The sequence below is a fragment of the Oncorhynchus keta genome, chromosome 1 (assembly GCF_023373465.1).
Source record: "Oncorhynchus keta strain PuntledgeMale-10-30-2019 chromosome 1, Oket_V2, whole genome shotgun sequence".
Lineage (NCBI taxonomy): Eukaryota > Metazoa > Chordata > Actinopteri > Salmoniformes > Salmonidae > Oncorhynchus > Oncorhynchus keta.
In genome coordinates, this window is record NC_068421.1 from 29298883 (window position 1) to 29318421 (window position 19539).

The following is a 19539-nucleotide window of genomic DNA, read 5'->3' on the forward strand; positions in this document are numbered from 1 at the left end:
AGATTTTTTTCACCACTTTTTCAGAAGAATGGCCATAACGTAAACTTTTTTACGGTAAAAACAAATAAAAACAAGTGCCTTAGATTGTGTTTAAGGCCCTTAGCAGAGGCATTGCTGTTTTTGTCTTGTTCTATATCCACACGAAAACTTCCATGGAAGGGGTATTTCACTAAAAATACCAACTTACCACATTTCATTGATAAGTAGCAAGTAGTTTACTGACTTTGAGTGTCAGAGAACAGAAAAACATATTAGTTTATTCATCCAGAGCTAAGCTTTAGCAATGTTGCTAGTTATCCATAGGATAAACAGTAGTGTCATTTTAGGGAACTATCACTTTAACAAATGTGTAATGAATATGAATTTATATATTTGATGATGTGATTAGAAAGAAGGAAGAGTATTCTCTATATTTAATATTTAAATGGCTGCACTTTTCTATTGAAATTGAAATAATTAACATTTTGTGGCAGATAGAACCTTATTTAAATAGATTGACATTTCAGAGGCATAAGGTTCAATCTGCGATTGCAACCCCCTAAGAAAACAGATTTACAAATGTCTTAGGATTTTGATACTCACACTTTAGTTACCTTTACGGTGAGGAACTTAATGGGTTATAAAAGAAGAATTGAGATGTGAAAATCTAGGATGTGAAAACGTAAATGCTCAATATCTCCGAACTATGCATTGCGCAGATAGAGCCTTATAGTCCCAAAGTCTCGACTTCGTCTCTGTTTTTATCTCAACATTTTTAGATAGTATCAACATTTGAAAAATGTATTGGGTAGAGGGAATGGGCTTCCATATATAAACATGGACAGTGACACCTACACCAATCATCGTCCTCCAGCCATCGGTTTTGCCATTCTGCAGTGACTGAGGATGGGCCAGGCCAGCTTTGTTCATGCACACATCCATCCCTGTGCCCAGAAGCTCTGACACTGCTGCCAGTTTCTAAAATAAAGAGGTAAGAGGACTTCATACACAATGTTCCATAGGTTAAAACACGATGGTGAAGCCATTTGAGAGTAATTGACAAATGTGCTTCATTTGACACATAATGTTTTCTACAAGATCATATTCTATTGTGAGGAATGTGGAGCACATCATAAAAGTAATTAAGCAGTTTGCAAAGAATACTTCACAAATGGCATAGAACGGGTGTCATTAACTACAGTCATTAGACTGTAGTTAGTTATAATAGGCCTAAGGGCAGTAAAACGTCCTGTGATGCAAACCTTGTGACAGAATGCAGGTGAAAGTAAATAATTAAGTTTTTGGCCCATAGGCTACATATGACATGTTACTTCTAAAGAGTAGCTTGGTCTGGTGATGAATCAATCCTTTAGTAAATCGGTGAAATATCATAGCTAGTTGTATTCATCACAGTTGAAATAGTTACTATTTACTCATCATGTGAGAGTACACCAAATCTCAAATAATCATATGATATGCCAACTCTCTGTTAAGAGTAGTGCTGAGGAAATAGCCTACAAGGAGATCTCACTAATATTTAATAGGTATGGATACAACCTAGTGGGAGGGGTTGCCTTTTCTAGAGAACCTTGCCACCTAACAGTTATTTACCAGATGCTCTGTGTGTGGCATCATTTAGAAAATAACTGATTGAATTTGACATAAGCAAACATAAATCACAATGCATTTACTTATTTCCTTTTTCTTCGCCATCATTGTGAAGATTCAAGGGGCAGGTGAGTTTTTTAAATTGTTTGATTTATTCAATCTTAGTACCTAAAAGGGGTTGAAACTTGATGTATTTGTGTAATTGGCATTGGGTATGCAATGTTTGGGAAGCTTCAGTGAAAATGTAGTTAGCTAAACCTTAAGTTATTCCTTACTAAAATAAATTAAACTACAGCAAAGCTATGCTTGAGTGGAAAATAACTAGTTAAATATCCTACAAACCAAACACGTGGTACTTTGCAGCTTCACAATAAATACCATGGAAATGCATGAATAAATACAAAAACCATAAAAACATAAAATATCTTAGCTCAACAGAAATAGGGAACTAACAAATAAGCCACAGCAACCAGAACGAAACAGGTGGGGTTTTAGGAGGGGTTCTCAAAGACACTCATGGGGGTGTCCACTAAAAATTGACTAGCAACAATAGTCTGGGTCCTAAAAGAAACCCACCATAAGTGCCCACTAAACCCCCCCCCCCAAAAAAAAGTAGTAGTATAGTACTCAATAGTATTGAGCTAAAAGCAAGTGGATCACACCAGCACAAGTGAAACTAACGACTGACTAACGAGGTGACAGGTGCAACACATCCTGACCAATGACCAATCAGAGCAAGCCCACACCTAAACAGAACCAACCTTGAAATCAAAAACTACATTGTGCAAGACCCCAAAGCCCATAACATCATTCCAGGTAAGACAGCAAATATATCCCATATTTTTACCAACTAAAAACAACTTCCATTTTATAAAATAAACTTAAATGTATCACTTTCTCCAATAAAAACACGGTGATATCTGGCGGTCTCTCATACATGACAAAACAGATCTCTCCTTTTTTATACATTTTTCTATAACTTTTTTCACTTATTTATTTTTATAATAGTTGCCTAAAAATCTGACATTTTGAAAAACAGGTACATTTTGATGTTTGTAACTTTCTATAACTCTCATCCCCTTGTGATGGGCCCGACCGAAACAAAACTCGTCTCCAGTACGCCAAAACGTGCAGCCAAAACAAAATGTGTGCCAGAGCTACACACTGGCTAAACACAAAACACTAAACTTATTGACTGCCCACCCTTGAAATACAATCAGCAACCAAGTTGTCCTTATCACGGACATGTCTGATTTCAAGGGGAAACTCCTGAAATATGAGACTCTTGCAAAGGAGTCGGGGATTCGTGGAGCGTGTCTTTCGCAGGAAAATAAGAGGGTTATGATTGGTATAAACCACAAGAGGGGTAGAGATCAACACATAAACCTCAATGTGCTGAAGAGCCAGTGCCAAAGCGAGTGTCTCCTTCTCGATAGTCAAGTAGTGTTTCTTTGAAAATTACCCCACAGGGTGCTTGATATTGTTGTACTCTTTCTGTGGTAGCACCACACCTGCTCCTACATCGCTGGCATTTGGCGTACAAAGCAAATAGACAATGGAAATCCAGAGCAGCTAGCACTGGTACAGAGACCAAAAGAGTCTTTGTCTTCTTAAAAGTCTCCCGACAGTCTAGGCTCCAACGGAAAACAACGTTCGGATTCGTCAAAACTGTAATTGGAGCAACATGCTGGGCAAGTTCTTGCAAAATGCCCGGTAGTAGCCAGCCATTCCCAAGAATCTGTGCACTGGAAGGTTATTATTAAGGGCCTCCACTTTTGCAAGACCGGTTGGACCGTCCCTTGCCCGACCACCTTCACAAGATACTTCTCTGATGCTTGGGCGATTTCACTCTGACAGGTTCACTGTCAAGTTCGCAGGGAAAAATTGATTCGAACAGACTCAATGTTCTGAAGGTGTTCTGGCCAGGTGACATTAAATACAACCACATCGTCAAAATACGCCTCTGCATTTTCCAGACCACGTAGCACTATGTGCATGAGCCTTTGAAACTTTCTCAAACCAAATGGAAGATGAAGGTAGGAAAATTAACCATCAGGAGTGACAAAAGCAGACAGCACTTTGGTACGCTCAGTTAGAGGGACCTGCCAATATCCCTTCAATAGGTCGAACTAACTAACGTACTTGGCAGTGCCAACACGGCCCACACAATCGTCGGCCCTGGGCAAAGGGTACGAGTCTGACTTAGTAATTGCATTGAGTTTGCAAAAAATCTGAACAAAACTACAGAGGCCCATCTGCCTTAGTTACTAATTTATAGGGTGAACTCCACGGACTGTTGCCATGTTGTGCAATGCCGCGCTCAAGCATGAACTCCACTTCACTGCAGATTTTTTCTATCTTTTCAGGAATCACTCGATAGACATGTTGTTTGATTGGCAGAAAAATTTAATTATTTCACAAGAGTCTTAACCATACTGGGAGTCGTGATTTTCCTCACTGGAATGGTCTCAGGGAAAAAAGTGGCAGCATACATGATAGTTAAGAGAAACTGGTTACCACTCTTTGCTTTGGGCAAAGGACCAACATAGTCCACTGCTGAAAGTTTAGTCAAAATCAGGAATAGGCTGCAAAGGTGCAACCGGTACAGCTTGGTTCGGTTTACCTGTCCGCTGGCAAACGTTACAGGATTAAACAGTAAGCCAGAACATCCTGTTTCAGACCAGGCCAAAAAAAGTTACCCAAGATATGGTCATGGTCATGGTTACCCAAGATATGGTCTTATTGACCAGCCATACTACCATCATCAGCCAACCTCAGTATCTCTTGTCAAAGTGTAACTGGATTGACAATTTTGAGACACTGGGCCAATCGTCTTACCCAGAAGTGGTGCAAGAACGTCATTTCCTCATCAGAACATCTCTGTCAAAGTAACCCATCAAACTCTTCATCAAACTCCTGCTCTGGACATATCAACTTAATAAAAAGAGAGGCGAGGGAAACATCTTTACTCTGTTCAGCAATGAGCTGCTTATTAGACATCGGTGTCTATTGTAGGGACCCTCTCTTCTGTCAGAGGTGATACAAATTTGCTCACCTTTGGGGTTTTCAAAGAAGAGGCCAACTCAGGAGGTTTACCAAAATTAGGACCACACATAAATGTCTTAGACAGATCGAACATGGTGGAATCAAAGTGACATCCTCCTCAATACTAGATTGGCTTTCGGCTTTCTTCTTAGACATAACACATGTAACGGCATATGCAGGGAACACTCTAGGGTACTTTTCCAATAACCCGTCAGGTTCCTCCACTCTGGGTTCCCTACAAATGACAGGATTTGACACAACATTCCTGCCAGCCAAATTGTTGCCCAAAATTAACGCAACCCTTTTCTTTTTCTTTTTAAAAATTTTTACCCCCTCTCCCCAATTTCGTGGTATCCAATTGTTGTAGTAGCTACTATCTTGTCTCATCGCTACAACTCCCGTACGGGCTTGGGAGAGACGAAGGTTGAAAGTCATGCGTCCTCCGATACACAACCCAACCAGCCGTACTGATTCTTAACACAGCGCGCATCCAACCCGGAAGCCAGCCGCAGCGATGTGTCAGATTGATGACCAAACCAGCCATCGACTAATGAACCCTGTTCGGGTAGAGTTGAACGAATGAACCCTGCTCGGAAAGAACCGGACGAACAAACATTGGCCACTTCTCCATGAGTGAATCGACTGTTGTGTTAGTTTGCGCCGGTTCTCATAGTTAGCCCTAAATCCTAGCCCCTAATTGGACTATAGTGATACTGTGTATTGTCATTGTTTTAAAAGCTGGATTTATAATCAAGAACTTTTGATTGTACTTTGGCCTGCCTCTGTGGTTGTTTGCCTTGGAGTAATGGTCTCTGTCAAAAGCCACTAAAATTGTGTTCCTTTACAGCTGCCTATCTGATTGACAAAGGTGACCATAACATTGGACTTTACAACACATCTTATGTCATTTATTTTTTATTTATGAAGTTAAATACTCAAGCAACATTTATTTATGCCATTGGTTGATTCATGATGTCCCAACATGATATCATAAGAAAACGTCATCCTGTCACATTTTTTAAAAAAGGAAAACTTCACAATATATGACATTGTCAATACATTGCATTCAATGGGAAAAAATTGTTAATGTCCAAAAAATCCCTTCTCCAGATTGGTGCTACCAGTCCCAGGTTACATGTGGTGGCAACTGCACAGGTAAACCCTATATATTCAGTACATATGCTAAAATACCCATTGGGATCAAAGTTCTTAAACATAACCAATGTTCTGTCTCGTTGCTCATGTGAAGGACCTGATGGTTGGACAACGGTTGCTGGGGCTTGTGGCGGAAAAGCCCAGTCCCCCATTAACATTGTGACAAGAAGAACTCTACCAGATGGACGCCTTACACCATTCACATTCGCTGGGTACCAAGAGGCCTTCCGCAGTCTCATCACAAACAATGGTCACACTGGTGAGTTTCTATGTAAATCAACCTCCCGAGTGGCGCAGCGGTCTAGGGCACTGCAGTGCTTGAGGTATCACTACAGATCTGGGTTCTATCCTGGGCTGTGTCGCAGCCGGCCACAACCGGGAGACCCATGAGGTGACGCACAATTGGCCCAGCATCGTCCGTGGTTAGGGGAGGCTTTGGCCGGCCGGGATTTCCTTGTCCCATCGCGCTCTAGCGACTCCTGTGGCGGGCCAGGAGCATGCACGCTAACATGGTTGCCAGTTGGACGGTGTTTCCACTGACATGTTGGTGTGCCTGGCTTCCGGGTTAATCGAGCAGTGTGTCAAGAAGCCTTTCGGCTTGGTTGTGTTTTGGAGGACGCATGGCTCTCGACCTTCGCATCTCCCAAGTCTGTAGGGGAGTTGCAGCGATGGGACAAGACTGTAACTACCAATTGGAGAGAAAAAGGGGTAAACAAACAAACGATTGTAATAATAATAATAATTTCTATATAAATCAGTGGTTCCCAAACAAGGGGTAGCCTAATATGAACATGCGGTCGCAGGAGTATTGACCAAATCCTGAAGAAAAACCAATTTTATAATACCTTTGTATCTCAAAAGCATTGTAATGTGGTTAACCTTAAATATCTAAATGAGAATTATTCAAAGAAAAAAATTCAACCAGAGAGCTCCCTTAGATCAGGGGAAAAACAGATTCCTTGGGATTGAATGGTGGGCTTTTGCACAGATGGGGCACCATCTATGGCAGGACGACGGGCAGGCCTCTGCACTCTAGTTATGAATGTGTCTCCCTCTGTCATATGGACACATTGTATGATACACCGAGAGCAACTGGCGGCAAAAAAGTTGGGCACAGAACTCTGAGATATACTGCAGCAGGTAACTTCGATTGTAAACTACATCAAACCACATCCATTGCACACATGCCTGTTCACAACACAATGTGGACATGTAGGATCAGAGCAGGACAATGTTTTATTTCACACCAGGCTTAGTGGTTACCAAGGGGGAGTGTTGGAAAGATTTTTTGTATTGAGATAGGAACTGTTGTCATTTACAATGGATGTAAAAAAAACAGACTTGGTTGACTTTCTGTTTAATGAAAAGAAAATGTGTCTCCTTGCCTATGTAACAGACATATTTGGGAAACTGAACGACGCAAGCATGCAGGGGAAATACAAAAACATTCTACAGATGAGTGAGTGACCGAATCAGTGGATTCAGAGGAAATTATTATTATTGTAGAGTCAAAAGCGAACCATGCCCCCTTCCCTTGGCTGTGCATGTTTCTAACAGCATCAGTAAGTGTCCCACACGAGTGATGACTTCTCATCTCCAACGCTTGGAAGAGCACCTTGTGACCTACTTCCCAATCCATTTGACTGTGTGATCCTGTCTCTGTTGACACGTCGGTAACTGAAATTGAACAGCTGATCGAGATGTCATGTGACCGAATGCTGCAGGCAACGCATTCACGGGTCACTACAAAGGAATACCCTGTTGCCTCCCTCTGAGCATTAATGGTACTCTTTACCAGCTCATATTAGTGAAGCTGGATTCATTGCTCTCGTCTGCATTAAAACCAAATATCGATCCAGGTTGGATGTGACAGCAGAGATGAGGTGCGTACTGTCAACCATGCCTCCTGACTTTGAGGAGCTCCAGCATGACATGCATCAAGCCACACCCATCTCATTAGTGGTGGTGAGATAAGCAACATTATGTCAGACTAATTTGCAATTGACTGTCATAGCCTCACGTTAAAAGTATGTGATGGTAAGTTGAGAAGACAATCAGAAATATTGTTACAATGTTTTTCAATTGACTGCCATAGCTCCAAATTAAAAGTAAACATTGGCTGTTATTTACATAATTCTTTTCACATGGTTAGGGCGGGGAGAATTTTCAGATTTAAAAATGGGGTCGTGGGCCCCTGATATAGATGCTACATTTACATTTACAGTACAGAACCACCCTGCAAATGATACACTATTATCAGCATGGTGTATTGTAGTTGAATTGAACACAAATAGCAAGGCTTATTCACTCAATGCCTTGATATTTTACAGATCTGATTTAAGCTCAAAGCTCCATAACATTGGCTTAACATTACAATAGTACAGTACATGCAAAGGTCCTTGGACTCTATATATCTCATTTTACATGGACTAAAGCTTTCATCTCTCTGCAGTTCAAGTGGACCTGCCTGCCACAGCAAAAGTACAGGGTGGAGATCTGGCTGTGCCATACAAGGCAATACAGCTCCACCTGCACTTGGGCAAGGTTGGAGGCCCTGGATCCGAACACACCATCGATGGAGAACGATATCCCATGGAGGTTTGATGACCAAAATAAAGGAAACATTCCCATAATACACCATGTATTTTAAAACTCCTGATATTTATTTATGATTATCACATATTTTTAGGTATTTTAGATACAGTTCAATCGAGTACAGGCTTAACTGAATGGAAAACAGAGACAGAATGCAATATGGAATTTAGAATAGTTTGGGGTAGGTGACAGATACAGATATCTGATGACAGATATCCCTATGCTCGGCAGCTGCCATCGAACCCCCCATGCTGGGGGAAAGGAGTTATAATGACGGGCCTTAAGGTTATTATTATCCCACACATGGCTAATAGGAAAGAAAAGAAGAAGCAAGACACTATGCTGATGATGATGATACGTTTGTGTTCATTCGCACTATGCCTGTAGAATAGGATACCAAGTGAATTTTGTACTACTTACTTGATGAATTTAAATGAGCATTCAGATCAGCCATTCTAATTTAACTTTTGTGAACTACATTATGTGTACAGTAATTATACATAAATCACATTGATGTACACTTTAGCAAATTCACATTTATTGCAATCTTTGACATATTTGTCAATGATATCTCTTGATGTCAACAGCTGCATATAGTAAGTATAAAAGAGGAGTACAACTCTTTGGATGAAGCTCTGAAAGACCTTGCAGGGGTTGGAGTTCTAGGATTCTTTTACGAGGTATTTTTCAGCTTCATCTTATAAAATGTTCTACAACATGACAAAATGGGATTTATATGACCTTTGATAAATGATACTCTCTGATAATCCTGATTAATATCTCTTATATTTTCAGCAATCGGGAAGCTCCAACAAAAAATATGAATCCATCATAAATGCTCTGAACTCAATCAATATGCCTAGTAAGTCAGCTTATAGACAACAATCATTGTTATGTATCTTTTATAGCATGGATCCAGGTACTAAATGATGCATGTTCCTGATCATACAGGGATAGGCCTATGTGATAGTGTGCTGATAGTTTAGATACAAAGTAATAAAACCCTTGTTTTTTTTAACCACAGTGTCTTCGATAAAGCTATTAGCAATCACTAGTAATATGAACAGTAGCCTATTTTGTAGACCATTTACAGGTCTCAACATAAACTGTATTGGGCAACACTTCACCTTAAATGATTACTGTGTAGTTCCATAGGGGCCACTTAAGATAGTTTTACCCTGTATTTGTTCTATTGTCTTTATTGTGTCCACATCTAGGCTCCAACACTACCCTGAGTGATGTGTCCCTGGACATGTTCATCCCCTCTCAGAGTAATATGACCAGCTACTTCCGCTACCAGGGCTCTCTCACCACACCTCCCTGTGAAGAAGCTGTAGTTTGGACCGTGTTCAAAAATACCATTCCTCTCAGCAGGCAACAGGTGTATAATGCACCTCACCTTACCTAGGTCACTTTTATACCTGACATTATACCTATACCTGTTGTCAGTGAATGTATAGTAAATGTATTGCAAAATAAAGTCCATAAAGTTGTTATTTGTATGTCTTTATTGAGTTGTATTTTTTTAACCATATTTCTAATGTGTTTTAAAAATATCTTTGTGTCCTACAGCTTGATGCATTTTCTCGGCTTCAGTTTGCTGATGGAAAGCCTATGGTGGGAACCTATCGCCCAGTCCAGCCGTTGAATGGTCGCCCGGTGTATCGCTCTGGAAGTCAAGTTATCTTAGTCAGCACTTTGCTACTCATCACCTCTGTGATATCAGCCATTGGACTCCCACTGCCCAAATAAATACTAGCATCTTTGGATATGTGTATCAGTGAATTAGAGAGAGCCCAATATTATCATAATCTCAAATGCAACACTCTAAAAAATGCTGGGTTAAAAACAATCCAATTCGGGTTCTTTGGTTACCCAGCACTGGGTAAATATTGGACAGAACACAAGCTGATTTATTTTGACCCAGCCAGTGGGGTTGCATGAATAACCCAACATGTTGGGTGGTTGGGATTACCCAAACATGGTTTTATTTAACCTTCAGTTTGGTATATTTTACTTTCATGCTGGGTTGACCCATCAGCTGGGTCTTTTTGAATGTAATCCTTAGGTTATTTTCAGGAGACGTGGCTTATTAGGGAATGGCTTTCAGATAGATCTTATTGGACACCCGTGAAAGTAAATGTCATTCCTGTTCATCATGTTTACAAGTTTACATACTGCACATTTCATCTTAATTTTTTGCATGTTACACATTCTTCTAGAATATTAATTCATTATTTATTAGATATTATAATAAGGTGGTATCCATCCCAACAATGGGATTTGCAGAGGCTTTTAAGGAACTCATACACTCATGTAAGCCTCAATGAAGTCAGTGTTCAACCTTAACATGTGATAACTATACAACAGAACAGATTAACAGGAATGATATTTACTCTCACAGGTGTCTAAAATGAACTATCTGAAAGCCACTCTCTTACTAAACTATGCCTTCAGTCTCAATTACCCAGAACAAATAACCCAGCATCAACAACCCAAACAACTCAGAATATGTTTGTGTATGACGGCAATGCAGTTGTTTTCAATAAAGTTCACTTTACTTGCCAAATTATAGTTGTTACAGTTTATTCAACAATTAAGGAGACAGCATTAATGATGCACATAGAGATTTCCTTTTATCTTATTTTGTATGCATTAAAATAATAGTTGAGGGCATTACGCCAAGCATTGTTATTACACTCTTATTAGATCTCCTAATCATTACATTTAAAAAAAAATCACATCAACTTCCTGTTATTGAACAGTCTGTGTCATTATTTGACCTGTGCTTTTCCACAGAACCAACAACACAACTGGTGAGAATCAGTATCAAAGCACTGGAATTCTGATCTATTTTGTCCAGAAACAAAGCACATCCATGTCCTTTTTATATTAGGTGTACCAAATCAGTTAAAGCTGTAAACATATCATTTTTACTTCACTTTATTCACTCTAACTAAGCAGAGGGCAGCACAAAGGCTATATATGATTTCATCTTCTATGTCATTTCTTCTACAATCCAGCAAGTGTCAGTAATGGGGAACAGCCAACACTCCGTTCCTTTCTTCATCCTTTTTTGACCAACTTCACACTGCACAAAGCAGGTAGTGGTCATATAACCATGTGTTTTGACTGAAAATATAATTTCCTCTCTGTGGACTTTATCCTTCCCATATCCAGGTCAGGTTACTCAGGATACCCCACACTTAACAATTTCATACTTGTCTAATCCTAATTCAATCAATCCTTTGTCAACAACCTGTGGATAATAGCCACTGATTTAATTTAGGTACAGGTAGGCTACACTATCCATTTCACCTTAAGTAGTCCCATGTTACACAGAAATAGCACTACAGTGCGTTGAGCCACGGGAATAATCTCCTAGCTGCAGAGTCATGTTTGGCTATTGCTATAGGACTCCTTCAAGGAGGCTAACGTCGCACACAACACCCTGAACCAGAGCTCATAACTTTACCATGTGTCTGTAATATCTATGTTATTACATGGTAGTTACATAGGCAAGTAAAGTGTATTTACAGTGTAGGGAGGTTGAAATACTAGTAAGATGCCCATTGAAATCATTCAATGTGAGAGAACTGGTAGGTCTTCAACTGTCTTCAACTAAACAAAGAAAAGGTAGAGTGTAGGTTTGGAACAGTGTGTTGTCAACGTTTCACAAAAATATCTTGCACAGTTGCACACACAGTTTCCACCCATCACCCACTTCCTCCTCTCTCACTTGACTTGACTCTGAGGTTTAGGTTGTCTTGACCACATCGGGCATATCTCACTTAAACGTCATCTCACGTGTTTCAGTTGTGCCTATTGCATATAGCACTTCTTCTGTTGCTGTAAACTGGATAGAGGTATGGGTTCCTGTCTGTTAGCAAAGTGCATTAGAAGACAAGAGAACAAGCAACAGTGTAACCTATCCTGTCAAATCTTTTAATGCAATGAAGCTGATATCTGCACAAAACAGGTTATGAATCAATTAGTTATAGCATGTCTGAGAAACCCTCATAAGACTGTTCTTTTACCTATACTTCACCCCTTTAATAGTGGATATATTCTATTATAAGCCGAAAACATCCTAAGCTGTTTTTAAAAAATAATTCTTTATTTAACTAGGCAAGTCAGTTAAGAACAAATTCTTATTTTCAATGACGGCCTAGGAAGAGTGGGTTAACTGCCTGTTCAGGGGTAGGACGACAGATTTGTACCTTGTCAGCTCGGGGGTTTGAACTTGCAACCTTCTGGTTCCTAGTCCAACGCTCTAACCACTAGGCTATCCTGCCGCCCTGTTGATCTCTCCTCTAGACTATAGTCAACATGGACACCACGTAAGTATGTTAAATCCATTTGAAAAGGGATCAATAAAATATGTATCAATTTCACAATATCTAAGTAGCTCATTTTTAATAGTTGATGTTATCGTCTGTTTGCATGTCCTTGAAAGGGGGGGACCACTGCCACTGCCTGTATCCCAAATGGTACCCTATTCCCTATATAGTGTACTACTTTTGGCCAGAGCACGATGGTATCTGTTCAAAAGTATTGCAATATAAAGGGAAAAGGGTGACATTTGGGACACATTCTCTGTCAGTAGTGAAGATGTCTGTCTATGTGGGCCGTATGGGCGTAGGTTGGTTGGTGTATCTCAGAGACAGAAGGAGGTATCGCTGTAGAGAGACTGTTGAACCTCTTCCTGTGGTTTACACCACGTGACTACGAGGCTTAATAAGAACATCACTGTTAGTTGACACTCTGTTTCTGCTGGGATAGAGGAGAGAAAGATGGTAAGACCGTGTGATATACTGATTGATGTAGCTTAATAGATTCATTGAATATAATTTTGTATAAAACAGAGGAGAGTTTTACTGTATGGTGGTAGTAAAGACAATGTATTACAAAAATATTGTAACATTTTACTGGTTCTACTTGTTGAGAGGATTTTAGTACACTTTTATAAATTATTAGATCATTTTGTTACACATCCGCAATGTATTACAAAAAACATGACTGTTTTTGTGACGATTTAGTTCATTCTTACCTGAATTGTATTTGCTCTGCTGATTGGACTGAGGAGGGGTTCTGAGCAGCACCAAACATGAAACTGCCACAGCAACAAGAAGATACTGATGTACAGTGCAGTCATCCATAAAGTAGAGAGTACTACTAAACTCCTCTGCACAGTGTAGTGTTTCCTACTTTATGGATGAGTGTACTGTTGGCTACGGAGAAAAACACTACAGGGACTCCAGTGATCAATGAAAGATTCTGAAAAGCTTGGAGACCTTGGTCTATGTTTAAGTTGTATTTAATTTATGTACTAGAAATGCAGTCCTCTGAATAAATCTTCCCGTTAAGTATTCAATCATGTTTCTCAAATAAAAGTAAATTTGATTGCAATATTGTACTTATGAAAATAAATAAATAGTGTTTCTTCAATGGTTTGCTTTCCATGGTTTATGGTCATTCAACAATTGTAGATTTTTGTATAACAATCTGTCACGCCCTGAGCTTAGTATTCTTTGTTTTCTTTATTATTTTGGTTAGGTCAGGGTGTGACATGGGTGATGTATGTGTTTTTGTACTGTCTAGGGGTTTAGTATGTTTATGGGGGTGTATACTATCTATGTGTTTAAATATATCTATGGTTGCCTAGATTGGTTCTCAAATAGAGGCAGCTGTTTATCGTTGTCTCTGATTGGGAACCATATTAGGGCAGCCATCTTCTTTGGGTATTTTGTGGGTTATTGTCTACGTCTAGTTGCATGTGTATGCACATTTATAGTATAACGGCATGTTTGTGTTGTTATTTTGTATTGTTTAAGTGTTCTTCATCTTATTAAAGAAGATGTATTCATATCACGCTGCGCCTTGGTCTCCTCTTTATGACGAACGTGACATAATAACCCACCATAAAAGGATCAAGCAGCGTGATAAGGAGGAACAGCGCTTTGTGGAATCTAGGACTTGGGACGAAATACTGGACGATAAAACATCCTGGACCTGGGAGGAGGTAATGGCAGGGGACAAGACCCTGCCATGGAAGCAGGTGGAGAGAGCACAGGAGGAACGGCGACGATATCTGGGTACAAGGCTAGCACGGAAGCCCGAGAGGCAGCCCCAATACATTTTTTGGGGGGGAGGCACACGAGGAGTTTGGCTAAGTCAGGTAGGAGACCTGAGCCAACTCCTCGTGCTTACCGTGGCAGGCTTCGCACTGTGTTATGAGGTGGAGTGCACGGTGTCCCCAGTGCGCGTGTTTAGCCCTGTGCGCTACATCCCAGCTCCCCGCATCTGCCAGGCTAGGTTGAGGATCCAGCCAGGGCGGATGGTGCCAGCCCTGCTCTCCAGACAGCCAGTGTGTCTCCTCGGGCCAGGATATCCTGCGCCGGCGCTGCACACTTTGTCTTCCGTATGTCTCCGCATGTGCCGGGCTAGAGTCACCATCCAGCCAGGACGGGTTGTGCAGGCCATTAGCTTGAGACCTCCAGTGCGTCTTCACGGTCCGGTCTATCCAGTAACACCTGTGCCAACACCAGGCACCAGATCTCCAGTACGCCACCAGTGCGCCTCCAGGGTCCAGTACTCCCTGTTCCTCCTCCCCGCACTCGCCCTGAGGTGCGTGTCCTCGGCCCAGTACCACCAGTACCGGCACCATGCACCAGGCCTGCAGTGCGCCTCACCAGTCCAGAGCGTCCGGCAACAGCACCCAGTCCAGAGCGTCCGGCAACAGAACCCAGTCCAGAGCGTCCGGCAACAGTCTACAGACCGGAACCTACCACGACGGGCCGCAGTCCGGAACCTACCAACGACGGGCCGCAGTCCGGAACCTACCAGTCCGGCTCCGCCAGAGTCTCCCTCCAGTCCGGCTCCGCCAGAGTCTCCCTCCAGTCCGGATCCGCCACTCACTCCAGACTCTACCATCAGTCCAGTGGCGTCCTCTAATCCGTGGTCGGCGGTGAGGGTTCCCGCTCCAGAGACATTAAGTAAGTGTGATGAGTCCACGTCCTGAGCCAGAACCGCCACCTCGGAGTCATGCCCACCCAGACCCTTCCATATAGGTTTAGGTGTGCGAGCCTGGGAGTCCACATCTTTGGGGGGGGGGGTACTGTCACGCCCTGACCTTAGTATTCTTTTTTCTTTATTGTTTTGGTTAGGTCAGGGTGTGACATGGGTGATGTATGTGTTTTTGTACTGTCTAGGGGTTTTGTAGGTTTATGGGGGTGTTTACTATCTAGGTGTTTATGTAAGTCTATGGTTGTCTAGATTGGTTCTCAATTAGAGGCAGCTGTTTATCATTGTCTCTGATTGGGAACCAGATTTAGGCGGCCATCTTCTTTGGGTATTTCGTGGGTTATTGTTTAGTTGCCTGTGTTTGCACTTTTGTATCATAGCTTCACGTTTGTGTTATTTTGTATAGTTTGTTTAAGTGTTCTTCTTATTAAAGAAGATGTATTCATATCATGCTGCGCCTTGGTCTCCTCACTTTGACGAACGTGACACAATCTCAGTGCAGTTGATAGTAAAAGTAGTTGTACAGTTGCACTTGTTTCAGTGTTCAGCATCCGGTTATGATGAAGCTCCTGCCCTGTATAATTCTAAACCCGCTAACATGAGATACATAGGAACAAGGGAATTAAACAGATTTTCAGAAAATGAACAGTTTAATAGTACTGCTAAATTCTGCATATTGTAGATATCTTCATTCGATAACCATGATTTCATTATTTTGGCCAATCTTACTGCACCTTAAAATATCCAACAAAAGGTTTGTAGTTCATAGAATTTCTTTGGACAGAGCAAAATCTGTCTACTACGTTACGTGCATGATGACCTGCAAACGGCAACAACAAAAAAAACATCCCATGATCATTACAAATTATGGAGGAGATTTATGTGGTCACAAGTATTTATGCAGAAGAAAAAAATGACAATCTGGATATTTGACACAGTAAAACATATCTCTTCAGATATCCTTTAAAAATGTTCATTTTCATTGTATCTAATTTCGATTCTTGGCATAATTTCACGTATCTGATGTTCCTTGTTCATCCTATTTCCATGGTAGTGGTTCCAGGTAGTTGGATGGCACCAGACCTCTCAGCCCATGAAGGTCCCCCTGGATGGAGATTAGACATTGGCAAAGCAGTCATCATTTAGATATACAACCAATGGCAAACAAGGTTTAATTTCTCCAAAGACTACTTAATCAGCACTCACATAATGTAATCCATCTTCATTCATATCAACAAACACACACAACTCAGCCTACAAGAAAATGTTTTTGGGGAAAAGTTACTGTTCATTTGGTGTAGCTGTAATATGCACAGTAAGGCCCTGTAACTGTGATTACCTGATAATTAGAGTTCACTAAAATCAAAATACCAAAATAAGAAAGTTATAGTGGATTTGGACATCCATGTGGTGGTTCCACACTCATGTCGCTGTCCATGTTGGGGGAACTTTCCCAAGGGTCATACTCAAAGATGGCCACCATCCTGTGGACGACCAGGTCATTAGCACGCTTGACTCTTCACTTGGATCTGATTGGAAACACAGGTCAAGAGCTGAATGATTAGATCATAGTCTAGGACTGCATCCCAAATGGCACCCTATTCCCTATATAGTCTACTACTTATTACCAGGGCCCTGGTGTATAAAGGGTGAATTTGGGATGCACACCAATGTCATTTGTCATCAAGAAATCTCAGATTGTTTCATGTAAATTATTTCAGAAAGAGCTAGTGAGAGAAAGACCTGTACAGGTGTGATCGATAGGCAGGAAACCCTGCTGTATGAGCTGATGTTTAAGGTAGTCATCATCCACTGGGATCACAGATACCATGTTACTAGGCATGGCACCAGACAGACCACCAGACTCCCAGTGGTAGAAACCATCATCATCATCTCCAAACACCTGGCAGTGACAGAGACAGGAGTCAGCCATTTTGTTTTCCTGAGATTTGTTTGGTAATGATACAGCTCTACTGTGCATGAGTGGAAAGTTATCAGTTCAACATCAACCAGTTGCAAAAGTTGACAGGAAATGAGGAAACCACAGCTTTTGCACATCAAGTAGGCCTACGCATTAACAGAGAACAAACAGGAAACACCAGCATCTAGGACTGATAAAAAAGAAAATCCAATATACTATATAACTGCTTATAATCTGCCTACCTCATATTAACCCAGCCGTGTTCAAACTTGGTTTGATCATATCTACCCCTTTAAAATAGGAAGTACAGTAACTCTATAAGGTATAAGGTATACAAAAGGAGTTTATAAGTTGTTTATAAACTGTCAAAAAAAAAATTATAGACAGTTTAGACACCTGGTATAAACAGCTATAACACAACGGTTGATATTCTACACTACAGTATTCTCAGTACATTAACTTAAGGATCTGTCCTGGCACAAAAGGGAGCTCCTCGGCGATGGTCTCAGGGTTTGGCAACATCGCAGCAGGGTTGTATGGGAAAAGATCCAGAAAGAGCCATACGGGGGGTTCCTGAGACACCTGACTTGACACCTGGTTGGTGGTCACCAGCTCCCATTGCCTAATATCCTCTGGTGTAGCAATTCTCAGTCCATCAGTGTACAGAAACACATCCACTGCTAGCATCCCTCCATTAGCCCTTATGTGAGTCAGCGCAACCCTGATGAAGGTTAAGGGCCAGAATGTGTTAGTTTTAACATTAAAGAAGCATTTTTATTAACTTCCACTCTCTTCCAAGAGTTGCTGAATTCCCGCTTCACTTCAGTGAGAGCAACCCGTTCTCAGCTCTACTTGTTCTCCCCACTGTATAAGGTCAGAGTCAAGTTTACCATTGAAGCTGCTTCACACAACTCTGCCTCACGCCCCACTACTACAGACTTTAGTTATTGTCTTAGAATCTGTAAAAAGCCTTAGCCTATTTAGCTAGATCGAACCAGCTAATCTGGCACTGCCACGATGGATATCAGAAATTGGCCTTGTCAAAGTACCCAAACAAAGCCAAAAGGAGAAGGAGAGTGATGAGCAGCAGCAGCATCAAACCACGAGCCCACCACCAAGCCCAGCAGCGAAGATGCTGCCAAGCTCCAGATAGCTCCACATACAGAGCCTACCCACCCTTCCACAGGTGCCGCCAGGATAATGGCTTCACTGTCCCCTCCACCTCCTACTGTTCCTGACGATCTTGGAACAGAGGAGCCAGCCCAGGTTAGCCTAGAATCCTACCTTTGCCGCAGGTTTTTGTAAAACCAGAGATTGTAACGTTCTTTGTTTCACGGAAACATGGCTCACTCGGGATACGTCATCAGAGTCGGTACAGCCACCTGGTTTCTTCACGCATCGCGCCGACAGAAATAAACATCTCTCTGGTAAAAAGAAGGGCGGGGGTGTATGCCTTATGATTAACGAGACGTGGCGTGATCATAACAATATACAGGAACTCAAGTCCTTTTGTTCACCTGACCTAGAATTCCTTACAATCAAATGCCGACCACATTATCTACCAAGAGAATTCTCTTCGATCATAATCACAGTCGTGTATATCGACGGCCCTGAAAGAACTTCATTTGACTCAATGCAAATTGGAAACCACATATCCTGAGGCTGAATTTACTGTAGCTGGGAATTTTAACAAGGCTAATCTGAAAACAAGGCTCCCTAAATTTTATCAGCATATCGAATGCGCGACTCGGGCTGGCAAAACCTTGGATCATTGTTATTTTAACGTCCGCGATGCATATAAAGCCCTTCCCCGCCCTCCTTCTGGAAAATCTGACCACGACACCATTTTGTTGCTCCCAGCCTATAATCAGAAACGAAAACAGGAAGTGCCCGTGCTCAGGTCTGTTCAACGCTGGTCCGACCAATCGGATTCCACGCTTCAAGATTACTTCGATCACGTGGACTGGGATATGTTCCGCATAGCGTCAGACAATAACATTGATGACACAGTGTCTATTAAAACATTCCCCAACCAGAAACCGTGGATTGATGGCAGCATTTGCACAAAACTGAAAGCACAAACCACTGCTTTTAATCAGGGCAAGGTGACCGGAAACATGACCGAATACAAACAGTGTAGCTATTCCCTCCACAAGGCAATCAAACAAGCTAAGCGTCAGTATAGAGACAAAGTAGAGTCGCAAATTCAATGG

General features: G+C 41.5%; 1 protein-coding gene across 2 annotated transcripts; it reads left to right on the top strand.

The window, feature by feature from the left end:
* Nucleotides 1–1597: 1597 nt before the first annotated feature.
* On the top strand, nt 1598–10942 carry LOC118394981 (carbonic anhydrase 4-like). 2 transcript variants are annotated; one of them, XM_035788719.1, is made up of 8 exons: nt 1598–1715; nt 5743–5787; nt 5882–6046; nt 8240–8385; nt 8970–9062; nt 9178–9244; nt 9600–9763; nt 9955–10942. In XM_035788719.1, exons 1-8 carry the CDS (start codon nt 1661–1663, stop codon nt 10132–10134), a joined length of 915 nt encoding a protein of 304 aa, XP_035644612.1. In that variant the 5' UTR covers nt 1598–1660; the 3' UTR covers nt 10135–10942. The 2 variants fall into 2 exon arrangements, with proteins under 2 accessions (XP_035644612.1, XP_035644621.1); XM_035788728.1 differs by having other exon boundaries at nt 9600–9790; nt 9955–10096.
* The last annotated feature ends 8597 nt before the right edge of the window (nt 10943–19539 follow it).

What these genes read in the sequence shown, in the direction of transcription:
- LOC118394981 (XM_035788719.1), top strand. Translation starts at nt 1,661, where the DNA reads ATGCATTTACTTATTTCCTTTTTCTTCGCCATCATTGTGAAGATTCAA. An exon ending in TGTGAAGATTCAAGGGGCAG is followed by an intron (nt 1,716 to 5,742) that starts GTGAGTTTTTTA and finishes TCCCTTCTCCAG; the next exon opens with ATTGGTGCTACCAGTCCCAG. An exon ending in ATGTGGTGGCAACTGCACAG is followed by an intron (nt 5,788 to 5,881) that starts GTAAACCCTATA and finishes GCTCATGTGAAG; the next exon opens with GACCTGATGGTTGGACAACG.